Below are 17715 nucleotides of genomic sequence, written 5' to 3'. Positions count from 1 at the left end.
CCACGACGAAGGGATATAGATTTATTTATTTTTTCTCATCAATTATTTTGGTTTTGTTTTGTATTCAATTATTAAAATTAATAAAATAATTTATAATCTTTTACTTCTCAATCAAACAAACAAAAATAGTATTATATCCATTATCATTACTCTATGATAAATTTATCAAAACTAATATTTGTTCACTTCTTAGACAAAATTCACATATCTGTAATTTTCATCTATCCCTCTCTTGTGATAAAACATGTGCTTCCGATTTCAATATGAACAAGTGATGTGTATGTTTATCATAAAATATATACTTTACAAAATAACCCAAAAAAAACTTATGAAATGTAACAAACAAACATTAAAACAACAACAAAAAGTGATCTTCTGTTTCTAAAAAGGCTAGTGAGTTTGTGAATCTGCTTCTTTAGTATGCAATATCTCACTCCCATCTTGTTTTTTCTCCATGGGTTTAAGTTGAATGTTTTGATTGATTCAATATTTCCATTTCATTTCCTGCAAACAAAAAAATAACATAACATGATGAACCCAAATTTTTGGTTTAACTAAGATTTATGATTTCAGATTAAAGAAGATGAAACTTTTTTTTCAAATTTACCAAGGGAACTTAAATGTGTCTTTCCACCAACCCTGCTTCGAACAGTTTGCGATTATCTTGTCGAGCCGTATGATAATATCAGAGAATGTTGGCCTCATACCGATTTCTGGATGCCAACATTCCTCAATTAACCTACATTATATAATCACGATTCTTGACTTGTTAATGTTCACGAAACAAATCACAGATGATGTTTTAAAACATGAACAAGATCTTGAAATGCTTACTCTTTCAATTCCGGAGGGTAACTCTTTGTTTTTGTTCTGATTGTTGGTCTTTTTCCTTCTATACAAATCGATTCTGCAACCTCTTCAGGTGGTTTAGGATGGAATAAAGATACTCCCTCAGTCAACTTCACATATGATACCAAACAAACATTGCAGAGTATGAGACTGAGACATTTAACTATATAAAAAAAAGGCCAGAGATTTGTGTTACTACCTCATACAAAATGACACCAAACGAATGCACATCAACCCTTTTATCGAAGACTTCGTCTTTGTAAATTTCGGGTGCTATATAGTAATCTGCAGTTCAAAAGGTAAGCCTAGGACATTTCAAGAACAAAGCTTCTTGTATATTGTAATAAATCTATTTCTAACTAAAGTGTAGCTTTTTTCTTACTTGACTTATCGATTTGAGCTTCGTGGTTCACTACTTTTGCATTTTCTTCTGCAATCTTTGACAACTTTATCAATCCAAATCCAGAGATCTTCAATTGCCCTCCTCTATCCAGCAAAATATTTCTGGCACCTTACAAAAAACTTTCAAAATATTATCCAAACAGTTATTTTTTCGCCCTTAACTAATATGCTCTCGACTTTGTCTTACTTTGGCTTTAACTCGCAGTGGATGATCGGATCTGGTTTACATTCATGAAGATAGTTCATGCCTCTGGCAATATCAAGAGCAAATCTCAGAGCTTTTGAAGGTGACAGACGACCTTTCTTTTGAAGATAAACACTTAGATCACCCTGAAAATGATTAATGAAACAAGATTGCTACATTTGGATTCGGAAATAAAGTGAAAAAAAAAAGACAAATACAGTGCTTACTTACTTTTGGATTATACTCAACTACAATCATCATTGGTAAATTTTGAGTGACGGCTCCAACAAATTGAACAATATTTGGATGCCGAGCTTTTGCTAGCAAAGTCAATTCATTTGTGAAAGCGTTTCTGGTCATATCAAAGAAACAGAAAGAGCAAAACAAAGTGTTAAGTTATTGCATGTAACCAAAATATTAAGCAGAGTAATTCAAGAACAAGAAGAATGCATACACGCGTTCCCGATCTGAATAACTATCTTTGTCGAATATTTTTACCGAGACTCGCGTGCCATTCCATTTAGCAACTTGATAAGTTCCCTGCAAATGAAGCAAAAGCAAACACATCAGCAGGATAAGAGAGATTTAGTAGAAATCATTCTCAGCACTTGTATATATGAGGAGAATCAACAAACCTTTGAGATGCCATCAACTTTTCGGACTTGAAGCTCGAGTGGATTAAGCTCATACTCAGGAACTTCTTTCGGATTCCCTACCGTCATTGGAGTCTTTCTGGTTTTCTAAAATGTCACACAAAAAAACAAATCTAGTAAAGCACCAGAGGAAGAGAAAGAAACCAATCATCTTTCTAAGAACATAAAGGATATATCTTTTTGTTAAAAACTCCATACCGGAGCTTTAGCTCCTCTAGCTTTCAAGAGATTATACACTTCAACATTCCCATAATACTTTGCATCAACAGCCGCCTGAACAATGTTAACAAAATGTCACCTTAAGGATGCATAATTCGGTTTAACCAAAACGAATCCAATAATATATTCATGAAAATAGGGGAAGAAGAAGACAGACCGTGCTACCCCAACGATCACGAGCATCAATGTTAGCTCTCCGGCTAAGAAGAACCTTAACAACTTCGTAATGACCTTCACAAGAGGCGATGTGAAGAGCCGTACGACCATCAAGATCAATGCTATTCACATCGATTCCTTCATTAAGCAGCTCCTCAACGCCATTCACATCACCTCTACTCGCCATAAAGAGAAGCTGCATCGTCGAATCGAGATTCTCGGGGACAGACATATGCGGCCCGCAGCTAAGAGACTCAGGGCTACGTCGTATTGGATCAAGCGATGATTGACGACCGAAGCTGAACCTCATGTTGTTACGGCGTGGATCCAGAGAGTTTTGGCGCGTGAATTGTCGGCTTAGCGTTCGCCGCATTGATCCTGTCGAGAACTGTCTCGATATCCCACGCTTCAATTGCGCCGCTACGTTCTCCATGATGTGATTGAATTGCCACAAAAAAAAAAGAACCAACGATCAGTTAAGGATCAAAACCACATTGTATCTTTTTGGAGATAAGACGATGAAGAGAAAGGTTGAAAATTGCAAGGAACAGAGACGATCGTTTTTTCCCTTCGTTTTGGTGTTATCCATAAAACAGATTGACAAAACAATGGTTTCATTGGCTAACAATGTCGTTTTTGAGCAGTAAAACGCGGGTAATCACTATTTTCCTTTTAGTCTCTCATCTCATACATAATTAGATAACTAATTAGAAAATTAATATGACTACAAAAAAAACAATTAACCAAAACACCATTGATAAATAACAAACAAAACGAAAGTTATTGTAATATTAATTTAAACAGTCCAACTAGCAAAGATGAGAACTTGTTCGATTTCAAGTGAAAAATTGTACAATTTTTTTTTGATAGAAGAGCGATGAGATTACCAGAACAAAATACAATTCTTGAAGACGAGATTACATAACTCGGATCTGGGAATTAACTAGTGATTGATACTTCAGAAGACGACGCGAAACTGCGGGGCGTCTTTGCCGTCGGCGGGAAGAATCTCCCAACGGCAAGGTTCGAGATCTTCGGAAACGGGACAGTATCCAGCGAGAGTGACTCTGTCTCCGGTCGCCGCAACGGAGCCGAACTCAAAAACCGTCGCGCGATCGGGTCGAGGAACTTCTATGGCTCCGTTCATCCCTGGAGCTGGAGTTTCTGATTTCGGCATCTGAATCATCTCCGGCTTAGACGTCTCGGACTGTGACGGCTTAGGACTTCCCGTTAACCATGATAGAATCCCCATGGCTACGCTTGCTCGAATCGGTGGTTCTCTGTGTAGATAGAATCAGAGAACAAGTGTAATCTCGAAAAATCTGGGGAATTGAATTAGGGTTTATCTTTTTCCCCCTTTGTTACATACATTGGACTTCCTAAATTTAGTCTGGGCTTCACTTGGGTTTCAATTTGAGCCCATAAAAAACGAATAAAAAGTATGGAATTTGATAGTATATCCTTATATTTCATACCAATTCCAAATTAGAGCTCAAACTTTTAAAATCTCCACAGACAGCCCACAATGCTGATGCTAAGTAATCAGAGATAACAGATTGGTATAATTGTGCATACAACTCGGTCACAATGAAACTCGGAAACAATGCACAAAAACATGATTCATAGAAATTTTTGTTTGGAAACACAATGAAAACTCTATTTCCGTTTTGGAAACACGATGGAAATTCCATTTCCGTTTTGGAAACACGACGGAAACTTTTTTTTAGTTTAAAACTTAATAAATAAATAATTTGGAAATATAAAATTTTATTATAGATATTAATATATAATATTATTAGTGTTTTAATTAAACTATTTAAAATTTATATTTTGAAGCTTTGTTGTTTGAAGTTTTTTGATATGATTTTTATGTTTAGTATTTTATTATATATTTATAGATATATATATATATATACACACATGTGTATATCCATACGTTTCCAAAACGTTTCTATTTCCTCATTTTAGAAAAAATTCGTTTCCCGTTTCCGAAACGTTTCGCTTTCGCGTTTCCGTTTCCATGCAACCTAGGTTTCGAGCATAAATATTTTTTATATATTTTGTTTTTTTTAAAGATACAAATTTTTATATTGTGGATTGATTTGATTCCACTGGAATCTGTTCATAATTTGATTATTTTAATTATTTTTATTACTTTAAAAATCGTTCTAAACAAAGTAACATTTATGGGAAAAAATCCTACATAAATATTTGTAGTTTCGACTTTTAGATAAAAAAAAGTTTTGTTTCCATTTTTTTTTATAATGAGGATGGAAAAATCGTAACTTGTTATTCTCAATCCTAGAACTAGAATGAAACGCAGCTTATATGACATCATCCACCACAGCCTCCGCTAGCACCACCACTTCGAGGCATTCCGACTCCCCAATAAATTTCTGCACGTTTTCCAACTCTTTAGCGGTTCCTCCATAACCAACAACACGCAACACCTTCACTTGGGACGGAATCATGGTCACATCGCCTGTGTAACTATATATCCCCTGCAGAAGCATCAAGAAGATGCATGTGTAAGGGATCAACCACTTAAGTCCCTATCTCTGTCAGTTAGTTCATGGGTTTTGCTAATTAATGATATTTATATACCTGGATGATTAGAGTTTGAAGCTTTGGAGACTGCTCAAGCAGATATGGCAGCAGTTCCCAACCTTCATTATTCTTACTCCCAAAAGACAAGCTTACCAGATTGTTGAACACCGGTAGAAGTAGTCCATGTCTAACACATCGAGAAATCACCTGAAACACACAGACACACAAACACTTGAAGAATATCCAAGCTCATTAATTACTGTAAAGAAAGAAATTGGGAAAACTTACATCAACAGAATCGGGAGAAAGATGCAGGGTCTCCACGTTGCATATCCCTTCAATGAGACTTGATACATCAGGCCTCTCGATTCTTTTAGAATAACGAATATCCAGCTTAGCTTCCACAAGGGAAGCCAAGTTAACTTGTTCATATACAGCCAAGGCATAATCGGAGTAGTCCAAGGACACAAGACTTGGGGCGTTAAATGACATAATACTATAGGGACCAATTTCAAGCTCACAATCGTAGTGAACTGATAGATAGCTTCTTGATGCTCCGACTCGATATGCAGTATGGCAGCGCTTCGAAGTACTTGTGACGTACGACTAAATCCTCGAGCACTGGACAACCAGGAAGAAGCACATGACACAGATCTTCATATTCAAAAACGACCGAATCCAAGAAGAGACTCCTAAGTGCTGGAAGAGACAAATCTGGAGGGAACTTTCCAAAAGAAATTCGTGTCCCCAGTGTCAGCTTAACCAATGTCCTGCTCATGAAGAACTCATAAGGCAGCAAGATGTCACCATAGGTAGGCTCAATACTAACGTCAAGCTCCACTACACCACGCTCTACGGCATTACGTATCCAGGGGTACATATGATCCATCTCACTGTCGTCGCCAATGTGATATTTTAGAGAGAATTTCTTGAGCGGAGAAGCGCATTGCAAAGCCAGTGTTCTATCGACAAAGTTCCTGAAGCACTCCCGGATCTCGTCCCTCTCTCGCTTACCATCTTCCGGTTGCAGGAAGACAGAATTATCAAAATCGAGATTATGCACCAATGCAAACACATTCCTCCACTTTTTTGAGAGAAGAGATATTGAAGCAGCCAGTTTGGTCGGAACTCTGGACAAGATGTCGCCTAGAACCTCATGAGGGAGACAGCTGATTGCATCTTCGAAGGCAGTATCCAACATTTTGGTATCCATAGTGACAGAAGTAATCTCTTCCTTAGAAGTGCCTGAAACATGTAGTGAGCTCAGAGTGATTCAACTGCTGCATAAAAGCCAAAATGCACCCAACAAATAATAAAAAGAGAGGATATCACAAAGCTCAAGATTGTATGAACGAATGTTATAATAAGAACCAGAGAGAGGAACAAAGACCAGAGTAGTTCCACAAACCATAAAATCCAGTTTTCACAATTACAAAGATTTTTAAGCTAGCAACTTAGGCGATGAAAAGCTGAATTAACGAAGTTACTTTCAGGAAAACAACAAGGTTACCGAAGTTACACGCTTTTCCCTTTTTAAATTGAATTAATGGAAGATTGGAGTTCAAATAGCACAATGAAGCTCAAAAGAACAACACTTTGAGCGCTTGTAAGAGGAAATCATGGAGAAGATCCACATCCAAAAAAGTTGCAATCAACAATGATGTTCAACAGAGAAAGAGAAACAAAACTAAAAAAAAGGTTACAGAAGCTAAAAAGGTTCACACTTTTTCCCGTTTAGAATTGAAATAATGGAAGATTTTTTGAGATCGAAAAGTACCAGAAAGCTCCAAAATTGTCTACAAATAAAGCACAGAGATAACAAAGAAGAGAGAAGTTCCACAAACCATAAGATCCAGTACTATTCATTAATTACAAAGATTTGAGCACACACAACAACTACGCGATGAAGCTCAAGTTTAACAAGGTTAGAGAAGCTAAAGGTTCAAGCTTTATCCTTTTTCAAAAAAAAAAAAAAATTGAATTAAGGGATGGTCCGAACTCGAGCAACACGAGAAAGCCGATTAGTGGCAAAGTACACCCATTTCATCAAACTCAAATCTATCTATAAACAAGTGTAAGCTCAAAAAAACAACAACACTTTTAGCCCTTCCCTTGTAGAAGAACAGAGAACAGAGAAAATCCACATCCCAAAACTAAACAAAAAAAAAAAAAAAAAAAGCTTCAACCTTTTCCCTTTTCGATTGAACTGAAGACTCTATAGCTTTCTCCCATGGGTTAAGAGGGCTTAGGGTCTCTCCCTCCGTATAATACAGTGAAGAATTATTTTAAGAAAGAAAAAAAAAAGGAAATGTCAATTTAAAGGGAAAGTTTCGTACATTTTGTGGTCGTTTAGGGCTTTAGGCCTAAGTGCTAAAATAGACCATATAATTTCATGTATTCCAAATCTTCCAACCATACACATACACGAATAAAGCCGTATTACATAATTTAAAAAAAAAAAAAAAAAAAAGACGACATCACTTACATTTTCACAACTAACAAATTAAAATAACAAAAAAAATATATATAATATGTTTAGGTCATAGACAACTGTTGGGCCTTTGAAACCCAGCCTCACTACCTCCGGCATGACTACAGTCAGCTATAGCCGGTTTATTCCGGTACGTCAACTTCACATCTTGAATTCGGATTCCGGTACACGGCTTCTTAGAGCTACAGTCAAATTTCACTCCTACTTCCGTCGCCGATGTCCCGTGTATATCCAAGAACGTTACATCGCTAATTTTTACACCAGATACCTAATCATATATTATATAAACCAATTCATATTCAGGTTAACATTTGTTTTCAAATGTAATGTTTTAATTTAATTTGAAGAAAGAAAAAAAAAAATTATTGAACCTGGTTAGGACAATTTTCGTTGCCGGGGCAATAGTTTTGGTCAATGACGATTGGGTTTTGTACGTTGTTCATTACACAATGTTGGAAACGGATGTTCTTAGCGAATCCATTACTGGGCCTGGCCCATGATTTTATTCTCACCCCATTCTCTGTTCCCGTAAACGTCGCCGTTTTCACTGTCACGTTCTGTACACCTGCCTCCACACTTTCTTTTCCCAAACTCCCAATGCTGCAGCATTTATAAAAAAAAAAAAAGTTACCAAAAAAAGTTTAAACCATATCAAACCTCTCTATATACAATATTAGTTTTGACTTCAATTTATAAACCAAAATCTACAAAACTCGAGAATGTAACACACAAGTAACTAATATACCTGATCCCATGGCCAGGGCCACAAGCGACGTTTTCGATCCAGAGTCCGTTAGTGCCTGGACCGATGGAGACACAATCATCTCCGGTGGAAATTTTAGAGTTGAGGATTGAGACGGTGGAGGATGACTGCACGTGGATGCCGTCAGTATTTGGACTGTTTCCGTCAGCCGAAACTTTGACTCCGTCGAGCTTTACGTTACGGCAGCCGTTGATGACGACGTGAAACATCTGACTGTTGAGTGACGTCAGCCCGGAGACCAACACGTTGATTGAGTTCTGAAACCCTATGCTCTGTTTGCAATTTAATTTGTTCCTCACGTGTCAATTACATTACATTTTATCCAAATATAATAGTGTATCAATACATCAACGACTCTATGATTGGTAGACATGTGATGTGAATGAGCATTCTACGTTAACTAATGCCATAAGAAGTCAACCAAAACATAATACTATATTTTTATATTAGTCCAATAGTCCTTACCATTGCAATGCTACGCATGGATGAAACTTGTAACTCGTGTTAGCGGAAAGGTAGAGAAACAAAATTACGGAAAATGCATAATTTGGATCATGCTAGCTGAATTGGCGGAATTAAAAAAAAAAAAAAAAAACGGCGTATATATTCAATTTTAAAATCTATTTTACCTAAGAAAATGATTTTAAATGGTTTCAAGTTTCAACAATCTAAAGCTTGGAACAGAAGCAAATATATGTAAGAAAAAATTGATACTTTCAAGTTTATAGGTTTGCCCTTGAAATTTTATGTCGAATATAAACTTTTCCCCTTTTGAAACAAAACTTTCAACATTTTTACTCATTTCGCTGATCAGAATTTGTATAAAATTGTTCATTTTGTAGGTTGGCACAACCTAATTATAAACGCTATATATACAGTAAATGCATAATTCACAAATAACAAGAAAAGGCGTTAAAATGGTAAGTTCTTACCGTAGCGCCACTAGGGCAACTCTTGCCGGATTTCTTGCAAGACCACAGAGAAGTTCCTTGAGCGTCAAGAACTCCGCCGTAGACAGAGAGGCCGTCGAGATGTTGGAAGAAAATCCAATAGTTTTTACCACCGATGACTCGATAATCCGATGGAGCCACAAGTGTACCTTGGATACGGACCGTGACGGACTTGCGTTTACACTTGGCACCGTCAAAAACAATGCTTCTTAATAAAAACCGTCCTTTAGGTACCAATATAGTGACCGGCTTGACCGAGGCGCAGGCTTTCGCCCACACGGCGGTTAAGGCCTTTGTGGAGTCGGTTTTGCCGTCGGGTTTGGCTCCATAAGAGAGGATATTGTAGGTTTGAGCTGAGGACGATGAGATCGATAGGAGAAATAGAAGAATTATGATATGTGAAGAAGGCATTATATTGTTTAAACTTAAAGAGAGAGAGAGAGAGAGAGAGAGAGAGAGAGAGAGAGATGGAGAAGTTGAATAATAGTGGTGGTGGGTGTGTGGGAATTTGAAACGGTTTAGTGGAGGGTATATATAGTATTTGCGTATTTATGAAAGGGATTATTATTATTTTTGTAGAGTATTATTTTTCTATTTATCAAATAAACGAAACCTTAGATCTGAAGGAGAAAGATTGATATGAAATTTGATTTTCTTGAATAGTTAATTTATTCGAGTGGTTTGTGAAGTGATGATTGGCAACATATTTTGTTTTGTCAAAATTTCAGAATATTGCAAGTTGTAGACTCTTTGATTTTTTTATCATGATCTCTACTCTCTAGTATGCTAAAAAAAAAAGGCTGTTTTTAGGTTTATAGGCTTTTATCGTGATTCGTGAGTAAATGCATGATCATTTATAAGATGTTATGATTTCATATAGTAACTAATGATGAAATTCAAGTAATCGGATGAATGTGTACGTAAGTTTTGTGTTCGAGTTCTTACGATTTTTAGAGTAGAACTCAAACGTGTTCCTACATTAAAATCATCTATGTTGTATTTTGATAATAAATAACTGCAAAAAAGCAAGTGGAATTGGTCAGGGACAGTGCATGTTGATGGCAGGGAGCATAAGATCAAAGCATGTGACGACTCAAATTGGTAGTAAACCGATTTAGCTTTACTTATCAAATAAAACGTTACACGATCCCAATTATTAAAAAATCAGGGCAAGGAATTTACGGATCCATGCATATATTAAAAGAAATTAAGCAATTAAAGAATGCAATAATGTACGGGTCATACGGAACCAAACATGAGTGGGAAACGTGACAAGTGGAGAAGAAAACGGAGAAGCAATTGGCCAATAAAGCAAGTATATATTTTGAGGGGGTGATGATATCTCACATTCACATGCATGACCAAACAATTCAGAAAAAAAATGTGATGTTTTGTCAATCACAACACATTTATTGCCGCATGCCGTGTTATTAGGATCACGAAATGTAATTTAAATATATCGAACTAAAGTGTTGCTGAACTTAAACCATAAGAAGAAGCATGCCCTTGTTCTGTTGAATTCCTGTTTCTCCGATCCTTTCATTCAAGATTCCAAATATACCTCCATCTTCTTTAGCGTTCACAACATAACCCTTAAGTTAATATGTAGTTGGCTAAAAATAAAAATAATCGGTGGCCTAAGGATAGGTAGAGAGGCCTTTTAAGTTAATTTTAGTTGGCTATATATATAAACCGTTGGCCTACGAATACGTAGAGAGACTAGAGAGACCTACATTGTAAAGGGATAAGAAGAAATTAATATTTGGGGAACTTGTATTGCCAAACAAATTTAAACGTAGTATATTTTTAACGATCGAATGATATAGGATACAAACAATTTCGTCTAAAAACAAAAACAATTTTTACATAATACAGTATTGACCAAAACAAAAACAATTGTTAAAAATTCGACGACAGTCTAGTATTATGTTTTTGTGTTGTTATTGTGTTAGTATTAGAGAGACCTATGTGTATTTTTTGGTTTAGCTCCAATTAGAAATGCGCTTCTTACGGCTAGAAATAAGCCAAACAGGCGCAGTCCACAAAAGATATCCAATCTTCACCGTCCAACTCCATCACATCAGATAAATTCGTTTCTCTCAGGACGACGAGTCACCTTATGATGTATAAGCCAATGTAACGAAACTTTAACAACAAACTATCTTAAAAATGATCGAGACATCCTATAAAGCCAATCGAAATTTAGAATGTATGACAAAGAATAGTTTGTGTATGTGTAGATGAGGATTCCTAATTTACAATTGGAGCTTGTCTTTCTCCGAATCTATCTTCAAAGAGGAAGATGAACAAAAACAGTAAGAAGACATAAGACGTGGGAAACTGAAACCAATCAATCAATCGAGGTAGAAGAGAGTAACAATCTTCCGGAGATTTTTGGCTTCTTGACATGTTTCCATGAGAAGCTTACTGTCATGAAACGCAAAGCAGATGATTTGTTGCACTTGTGATATGATGTCCATGTTACAAAGCCTGCAAAACAATTTTCAAGTTAACTTACTTAGAGATACGTCTCAGAAAATTTATTCTACAGTGTTTCACTATATCGTAATGCCATCTTCTTCACGGTTTTGCTACTGTATGTATGAGTTAGTTAGTGACAAACCTGCTGGCTTCTAGTAATGGTAAATGGTCGTTGTGAGGCTTTTCTATCACGTTTTGTACCTGTTTTGCAGACATAACAAAGGAGACTCAGTTGTACTATAGCATAACCAAGAATGGATGAGATTCCGATTTATAGATGTTAAGATTTGGAGTGTTGAAGACAATGCAGTTGGGAGCAAACAGAACTGTGAAACTAGTATCTTACTTTTGACAGTAGTTCCTGGCTCTCAGGAGGTTGTTTTTTCAGACTTTGAGGTAAGATAACTGTGAGAAGCTCTGGTCGCTCTGCTCTAAGTGCACCTCTTATAACAGCTGCATTGGTTCCAGATGCACCTGAAGTGTATATATGGTTTTTCTGCAAGATAAAAACCATAGGGGAATATGGGTTATAAGATGTGGTGGACAAAACATACGACTCAAAAGTTGTAGTAGCCTTGTAAACCTATAACTCACAGTGATAACCATAGCATAGCTAAGAATCTGAATGAGCTCTTGATGCATGAAACCCATATTTCTTGTTCCAAAGAAGCCAATTGATCTAGGTCCTTGTTGCTGTATAGCCAACAGCTCCTGCAAATTCATGTAATGATTACAACCTAAAAGGCTAAAAACAAGATTTGATCTTCCATCGTATTTGTCTACGAAAATTAGGTGTGGACTTACTTGAATATAATCAACATCAGGGGCTGGTTGTAGCTCTGAGACAGTAACTGAACCAGGTCCTTCGACGATAGCCTGAGCCTGAGTTGGAATCCTGAGTCCGGTAGTGGTGGTGTCTTCATCTGAATCAAACCTACATGTCACATTGTCCTCTTTGCTAATCCAAAAATCTTCTACGTCCTCTTGATCTCTCGTGTGTTCAGGAAAGCACTATATATATATACCAGCAGCACATAGAAACAGAGAGCCCCTGGGAGTAAATCGTTAGTGAAAAACTAAATGCAATATATTGCATGAAGAGCAACAAAGACTATGGACATAGAGATTGGGATGTTGTGAGCATAAATTTTGAAACAAAAGAGGCTAAATAAACCATAACTTCTGCGCTGCTTCTAAGAGAACTAAACTTAACAACAATAGTTCAAAAAGGCTTCATCATGAAACTAGTAACACCACATGACATGGTAAGATAGAATCTGATGGTACTATGGAACTCAACATCTCTATACTTATGAGTAAAAAACAAGTCACCAACATATTGATAAGGCGAATCAATCACGAATCAAAAGGCCGTAAGAGAGAATCAGAAAAATACCATGGGAATAGAGGTAGAGGAGGATCTAAATCGGCGTCGTCTAACAGAGAGAAGCGGACAAGAAGAAGAAGAAGAAGAAGAAGGAGAAGGAGATTGGGAAGAACACGAAGTAGAGGAAGAGGAACGACGGCGATAGAAATTAGGGTTTTCGGATCGGAACGGAGAAGGTTGCGATGCTGTTGTAAGAGGTAACAAAAGCTTCAAAGGTAGAGCCGAACTCATCTTAAACGTACGACGATTCAGTTCTCTTGGAAGATGATTTTACTAAGAAAGAGCAATCAAAGATTCCTTCAAAAAAATTTTGATTATCTCAGGTGAAATTCGTCGGGTTTATGATAAAGAAAGAAGAAGAAGATAAACACAACGTTGAAATCGGAGGAGAGGAAGAAGAAGAAAGCTAACAAACAACAAGCTGAACAGTGAAGAAGAAGAGATGATTGACATAGTTTACCAAATTAATTTCCGGTTTAGCTTTGAGATGCTCTTTGGTTTAGTTAATTAAACCGCACATTGGATTATTCAAGCTAGTTACTGGTCCGTTTATGAAAGAAATAAGTTTTCCCTTTATGGAGTAAAATTTTAGTAACAAAATCTCTCTCTTGTGGATCTTTGAAGTTAAACCTTTCCTCCATTATATACCATCTCGGTTTTTTTTGTCAAACAGCTCCGGTTCATTGGGGATGAACAATTACCGGATTTCCCCGCCCCAAAGAAAATCCCCTTGTGCTATCTGGCATTCTTGGTCCTGGTGGTGGCTGTTGCTTCCCCATGCTCACTTGATGATCTGTGTTGTTGTTCATTTGACTGTTTGAAGGATGATGATTCCCACGCCCTTTCTGGTAATTCTGGTTATGCTTTGAATTTTCGTTTTGGTTTTGTTGACTTCTTCCTCGTCCTTGTCCACCACGGTTATGCCCTCTTCTCTTCTTGCCTCCTTGTTCTTCCTCCTCTTCTCCCTATTCATGTAAAAATAAAGCTGAGAATCTCAGGAGAAGAAAAGCTTAATCTCAAGTTTCAAGTGCTTTTGTCTGTCTACTTACATGACCATCTCTTTCTCCACCACAATCTTCATACTTTTTATCATCATCTTCTTCCTTTCTTCCTCCTTCTTGAAGAACATGTTTTGGCTCTTTCGTCTATAGATAACCAAACACAACAAAAAACGATTGGAACTCTGAGGCTGGCGAATACTAATAAGTGCTGTTTCAATCTCTAAACAATGTTAAATCAATGTACCTGACCCTGCAGCATCAACCTCACCCTAAGACCACTCCTCCAGTTTCTTTCTCCATTTAATTCAGCAACCTACACAATAACATTAGCCTACGAGTTATCACTGTCAAAAGGACAAGTAAACACTGTTTAGTATGGGACGAGACCACAAGAGACTTACTGCTTTCTCTGCCAGCTCAACCCTCTCATACTCAACGAAGGCGTGGACCTATTTATACAAAACAAAGTAAAGAAACATCAATTTTGCATAACAGCAGCACAAACTGCAGCAGCATCCCCTATTTTCAAAACCAAAAACAACATAGCGAGCGTCTAAGTCACCTTGTTACTGAAATCAGTGTTAGCTGATCTAGCTGCTGATGGAAAACCATAGCCAGGGTTTTGTGGCTGGCAGGTCCGAATGTGCTTCACACTGACACATAAATTATCAAATTTCAGAGACTCTGCAAAAATCGCAGCTGGTCTAGGAAAAACAAGAAGTAATTCTTCGGTTTATAACATAGATTAGCAGAGTACCTTCCAACAGCTGAGAAAATCTTCATGAGATTATGGTAGCAATGATCCGCAGGTAGATTTCCGGCAATCACTATTCGGGACTGAATATGTTAAAGTTGTTATTACAAAGCAAGTACATAATCAAAGTTTCTCATAGTTAGAAGCTATAAATTTTACAAATGTGAAGTAATGGAAATGTCATAGAGTGATTGAAGGAAGCTCTTCTACATATATAATAACAGAATGAATGAAGTGAACTACCTGTAACTCTTCAAGAGCAATTTTGGTAACGGGATATATGCGTCTCACTTTCTGTCCATCTTCACTAACGACCTGAAAAGTGGGTTAAAAGTTAAACCTGAGTTCTTAACGCTTAAAAGATGCTATTAATCAGACAAATTTGCATTGAGTAGCCAAGAAGAAACAGTGAACAAATGAAATAAAATCAGTAGCAAAAGGGGTACCCACAAGCTTTGAGGAGTTTTGTAGCACTGAGGCAAGCTGGGAGTCACTGTTGATGAATGATTTAATTTTGTTGAAAGATGCAACTACATGTACAGGCACTGAAAATAACAAACACCAAAAACTAAGTTTCTGAGAAAACTAGAATGGTAACCGAGAGATAAGTTCCAGAATGAAACACCATTGTTGAAATAGAACACACTAAGATTGACCAAGCAAAAGCACAATGGATCACAAATAGAGAGAAACCAAAAAAAACTTTAAAGGGTTTCTAAATGGACGAGTTAGCAATAGACATCTCCTTACCATAACCTTGAGGGTCCTTGCTGATAAATCTCATCAGAAGATCTGTTGTGGCCAAGTTCAAGTCGCCGAAATAGTATTCTACCTGACATTAAAACGTCGAAGCAAAGCAGAGATTTTTATGGTCATAAACGGATAAGAAAGGAGAAAAAGATTGAAGCTTTTTACCTGTTTCACTATCTTCTGGACTGTATCCTCAGGTAAACCACTCTTAGGATCAATGGAAACAGAAGCTCCAGTTTCGGATTGCTCCTTCTTCTTACGGTCTCTCCGCCGCTCGTGAGGTCCAGTAAACAGAGGCGGAGGAGGGTGGTGGTGGTGGTACATATGAGGAATACTAGGAGGAGACGGAGGTGGGATCATCATCCTCGGTCGAGCAGGAACGAACTCCGGAGCACTAGCGTTGAGGCGACTTGAGAGCGGAGGAGCTGGGGAATGAGACAGATCATCGGATTGAGGAGGAGTAGAGGAATCTAGGGTTTGTTGATCAGCCATTGTTGGTGATGGAAATTTCACAATGGGACAAATTAGGGTTTAGTGAGTGAAGGATTTAGCAATCAAATAGATTAGTGGGAAAGAAAGAGCAAAGACACTCTTTTTTTTTTTTTTTTTTTTTCTGGGAGAGTGATTCTCATCTCGCGTTTCGCCTATTTATATGCCTCCATGTTTTTTTTTTGTTTTTTTCTTCTTATGATTCGTTTTATTAATCCAGTGTCAATCCTATCACAGTACAAGTTTAATTTTGGTAATCAGTTCATGAATAGTCTCTACAGTATCTAAAAGTAATTAGCATAATTTTTAACCAAAAGTTTCAAATCTTTAATTATTTGTTTTTCTAGATTAGAGAACAGTAATTTAAGAATCAATTATTGACTACTTGATGACTTCTTCTTGGCCGAATGACTACTATTGTTCTCAGCCGTCATAATGCTATTATAAGATTTGTTATTTTTTTATAAATACTAAAAAGGAAAATTTAATATGAAATCTTGCAAACTGTTAAATTAGTCACAAATAGTTCTTAATCTATGTATGTGGTTTTAAATAGAAAAATCAAAGGAGAAAATAACACTAAAAACAGTGAAATCCCATAAAATATAAATTCAACAAATATACTTTAGTTATAGACTTTAATTATAGTTAACAGAAAAGAAAAAAAAATTGAGAAACCATTGTTTTTTTTTTTCAACAGCCATTTGTAAAGTATAAAAAGGGAAAAGAAAGAAAGACAAAAAAAAATTGATGGAAGGTATGTATTGAGTAATTACCAAACCACTACCCAACCCAATAAACCTTCCGAGTCCCCAACCTCCACACACACAACACATATTTAAAACCCCTTCCTTCCTCTCTTCTTCTTGTTTTGCCTTTTTACTATTGCTCTTTCTTCAACAATCATTCATATATACACACACACACACACACAAAAACATAACAACAAAAAGAAAGAAACGAGAGAGCAACAAAAAGTAGAAAGGAACCAATGGATGGTCTGATTCCAATGGCGTTTAAGGCTATGAAGAAAAACATGACTCGCCGGCGTTACGAGTGTCTCTCTTCCTCAGCCGGCACGACTAAAGATTCCTACGACGACTACGACCACTTCCCTTTCGCCGCTAAACCTGATCACTCCGTTGTATCTCGACCTTCGTCGTCTTTTGACCATATTGAGATGAATAACGTTGGTGGTCTTCAACAAAGTCGTCACCGCCGTGGTTGGTCGGTCGGAGATTTCTCTTACATGTCTTGTCGGGAAGGAAGAAGATCTGGCGCAGACGGTGGCGGAGACATCGGTTGTTCTCCGTCACGGCGAGGACAGCTTGTGAGGAATAGAAGCCATAGATTGTTCTCTTGTGTCTCAGGTGAATAATTTATCAATCCAAAGAATTAAATAAAATAAAAAAGTTTATTTGCATGATCTTGTTTTGTGTCATGATGGGTGAAAGTCTCAAGTCGTCGGGGGAAAGAATGCAAATTTTGTACTTCGGGGTGATATTCCGATATTGATGTGTAAAGTTTTGGGGTTTAGTTTCACATTTACATTAATTTGTGGCTCTATACCGAAAAAAAAAGAAAAAAACTTTAGCAGTGTGTTATCGAAATATTTTACTATGTTTCCAAAAGTCTTCAC

The 17715-nt window shown here is 36.9% G+C and overlaps 7 protein-coding genes across 12 annotated transcripts; 1 reads left to right on the top strand and 6 right to left on the bottom strand.

The window, feature by feature from the left end:
* Positions 1-232: 232 nt before the first annotated feature.
* On the bottom strand, positions 233-2896 carry LOC104749357 (integrin-linked protein kinase 1). 4 transcript variants are annotated; one of them, XR_015584220.1, is made up of 11 exons: positions 2465-2896; positions 2287-2361; positions 2071-2175; positions 1890-1975; positions 1667-1787; positions 1439-1581; positions 1232-1371; positions 1049-1134; positions 835-959; positions 608-739; positions 233-504 (listed from the first exon to the last, which is right to left on the bottom strand). XR_015584220.1 is itself a non-coding variant. In XM_010470962.1 (11 exons), the coding sequence occupies exons 1-11, from the start codon at positions 2894-2896 to the stop codon at positions 498-500; spliced, it is 1434 nt and encodes a 477-aa protein (XP_010469264.1). In that variant the 3' UTR covers positions 233-497. The 4 variants fall into 4 exon arrangements, 2 of the variants coding, with proteins under 2 accessions (XP_010469264.1, XP_010469265.1); XR_015584219.1 differs by having other exon boundaries at positions 1232-1360; XM_010470962.1 differs by having other exon boundaries at positions 1232-1353.
* A 329-nt stretch (positions 2897-3225) lies between these two features.
* LOC104749358 (uncharacterized) lies at positions 3226-3715 on the bottom strand. The gene has a single exon (XM_010470964.3). It carries the CDS (start codon positions 3713-3715, stop codon positions 3422-3424), a length of 294 nt encoding a protein of 97 aa, XP_010469266.1. The 3' UTR covers positions 3226-3421.
* Positions 3716-4626: 911 nt separating this feature from the next.
* LOC104749356 (F-box/LRR-repeat protein At3g60040-like) lies at positions 4627-7353 on the bottom strand. Of its 2 annotated transcripts, XM_087490993.1 has the most exons (4): positions 7197-7353; positions 5299-6255; positions 5068-5217; positions 4627-4964 (listed from the first exon to the last, which is right to left on the bottom strand). In XM_087490993.1, exons 2-4 carry the CDS (start codon positions 5500-5502, stop codon positions 4788-4790), a joined length of 531 nt encoding a protein of 176 aa, XP_087347119.1. In that variant the 5' UTR covers positions 5503-6255; positions 7197-7353; the 3' UTR covers positions 4627-4787. The 2 variants fall into 2 exon arrangements, with proteins under 2 accessions (XP_087347119.1, XP_019093204.2); XM_019237659.2 differs by lacking the exons at positions 4627-4964; positions 5068-5217 and having other exon boundaries at positions 5500-6255; positions 7197-7348.
* Positions 7354-7386: 33 nt separating this feature from the next.
* LOC104749355 (polygalacturonase-like) lies at positions 7387-9714 on the bottom strand. The gene is made up of 4 exons (XM_019238219.2): positions 9197-9714; positions 8247-8536; positions 7873-8101; positions 7387-7769 (listed from the first exon to the last, which is right to left on the bottom strand). The coding sequence occupies exons 1-4, from the start codon at positions 9623-9625 to the stop codon at positions 7551-7553; spliced, it is 1167 nt and encodes a 388-aa protein (XP_019093764.2). The 5' UTR covers positions 9626-9714; the 3' UTR covers positions 7387-7550.
* Positions 9715-11375: 1661 nt separating this feature from the next.
* LOC104749353 (uncharacterized) lies at positions 11376-13535 on the bottom strand. The gene is made up of 6 exons (XM_010470959.3): positions 13092-13535; positions 12500-12706; positions 12290-12406; positions 12042-12191; positions 11838-11896; positions 11376-11704 (listed from the first exon to the last, which is right to left on the bottom strand). Exons 1-6 carry the CDS (start codon positions 13311-13313, stop codon positions 11569-11571), a joined length of 891 nt encoding a protein of 296 aa, XP_010469261.2. The 5' UTR covers positions 13314-13535; the 3' UTR covers positions 11376-11568.
* Positions 13536-13580: 45 nt separating this feature from the next.
* Positions 13581-16286, bottom strand: LOC104749354 (la-related protein 6B-like). 2 transcript variants are annotated; one of them, XM_010470960.3, is made up of 10 exons: positions 15753-16286; positions 15588-15669; positions 15288-15382; positions 15081-15152; positions 14841-14920; positions 14646-14736; positions 14485-14532; positions 14328-14396; positions 14132-14227; positions 13581-14047 (listed from the first exon to the last, which is right to left on the bottom strand). In XM_010470960.3, exons 1-10 carry the CDS (start codon positions 16077-16079, stop codon positions 13763-13765), a joined length of 1245 nt encoding a protein of 414 aa, XP_010469262.2. In that variant the 5' UTR covers positions 16080-16286; the 3' UTR covers positions 13581-13762. The 2 variants fall into 2 exon arrangements, with proteins under 2 accessions (XP_010469262.2, XP_087347108.1); XM_087490982.1 differs by lacking the exons at positions 15588-15669; positions 15753-16286 and having other exon boundaries at positions 14841-14910; positions 15288-15355.
* Positions 16287-16663: 377 nt separating this feature from the next.
* Positions 16664-17686, top strand: LOC104749352 (uncharacterized). Its single transcript, XM_010470958.3, has one exon. The coding sequence runs from the start codon at positions 17068-17070 to the stop codon at positions 17452-17454; it is 387 nt and encodes a 128-aa protein (XP_010469260.1). The 5' UTR covers positions 16664-17067; the 3' UTR covers positions 17455-17686.
* The last annotated feature ends 29 nt before the right edge of the window (positions 17687-17715 follow it).

This window comes from Camelina sativa, chromosome 16 (assembly GCF_030686135.1).
Source record: "Camelina sativa cultivar CO46 ecotype springtype chromosome 16, ASM3068613v1".
Classification (NCBI taxonomy): Eukaryota; Viridiplantae; Streptophyta; class Magnoliopsida; order Brassicales; family Brassicaceae; genus Camelina; species Camelina sativa.
The sequence above is the reverse complement of the archived record's forward strand: the minus strand, read 5'-3'. Positions and strand labels throughout refer to the sequence as shown.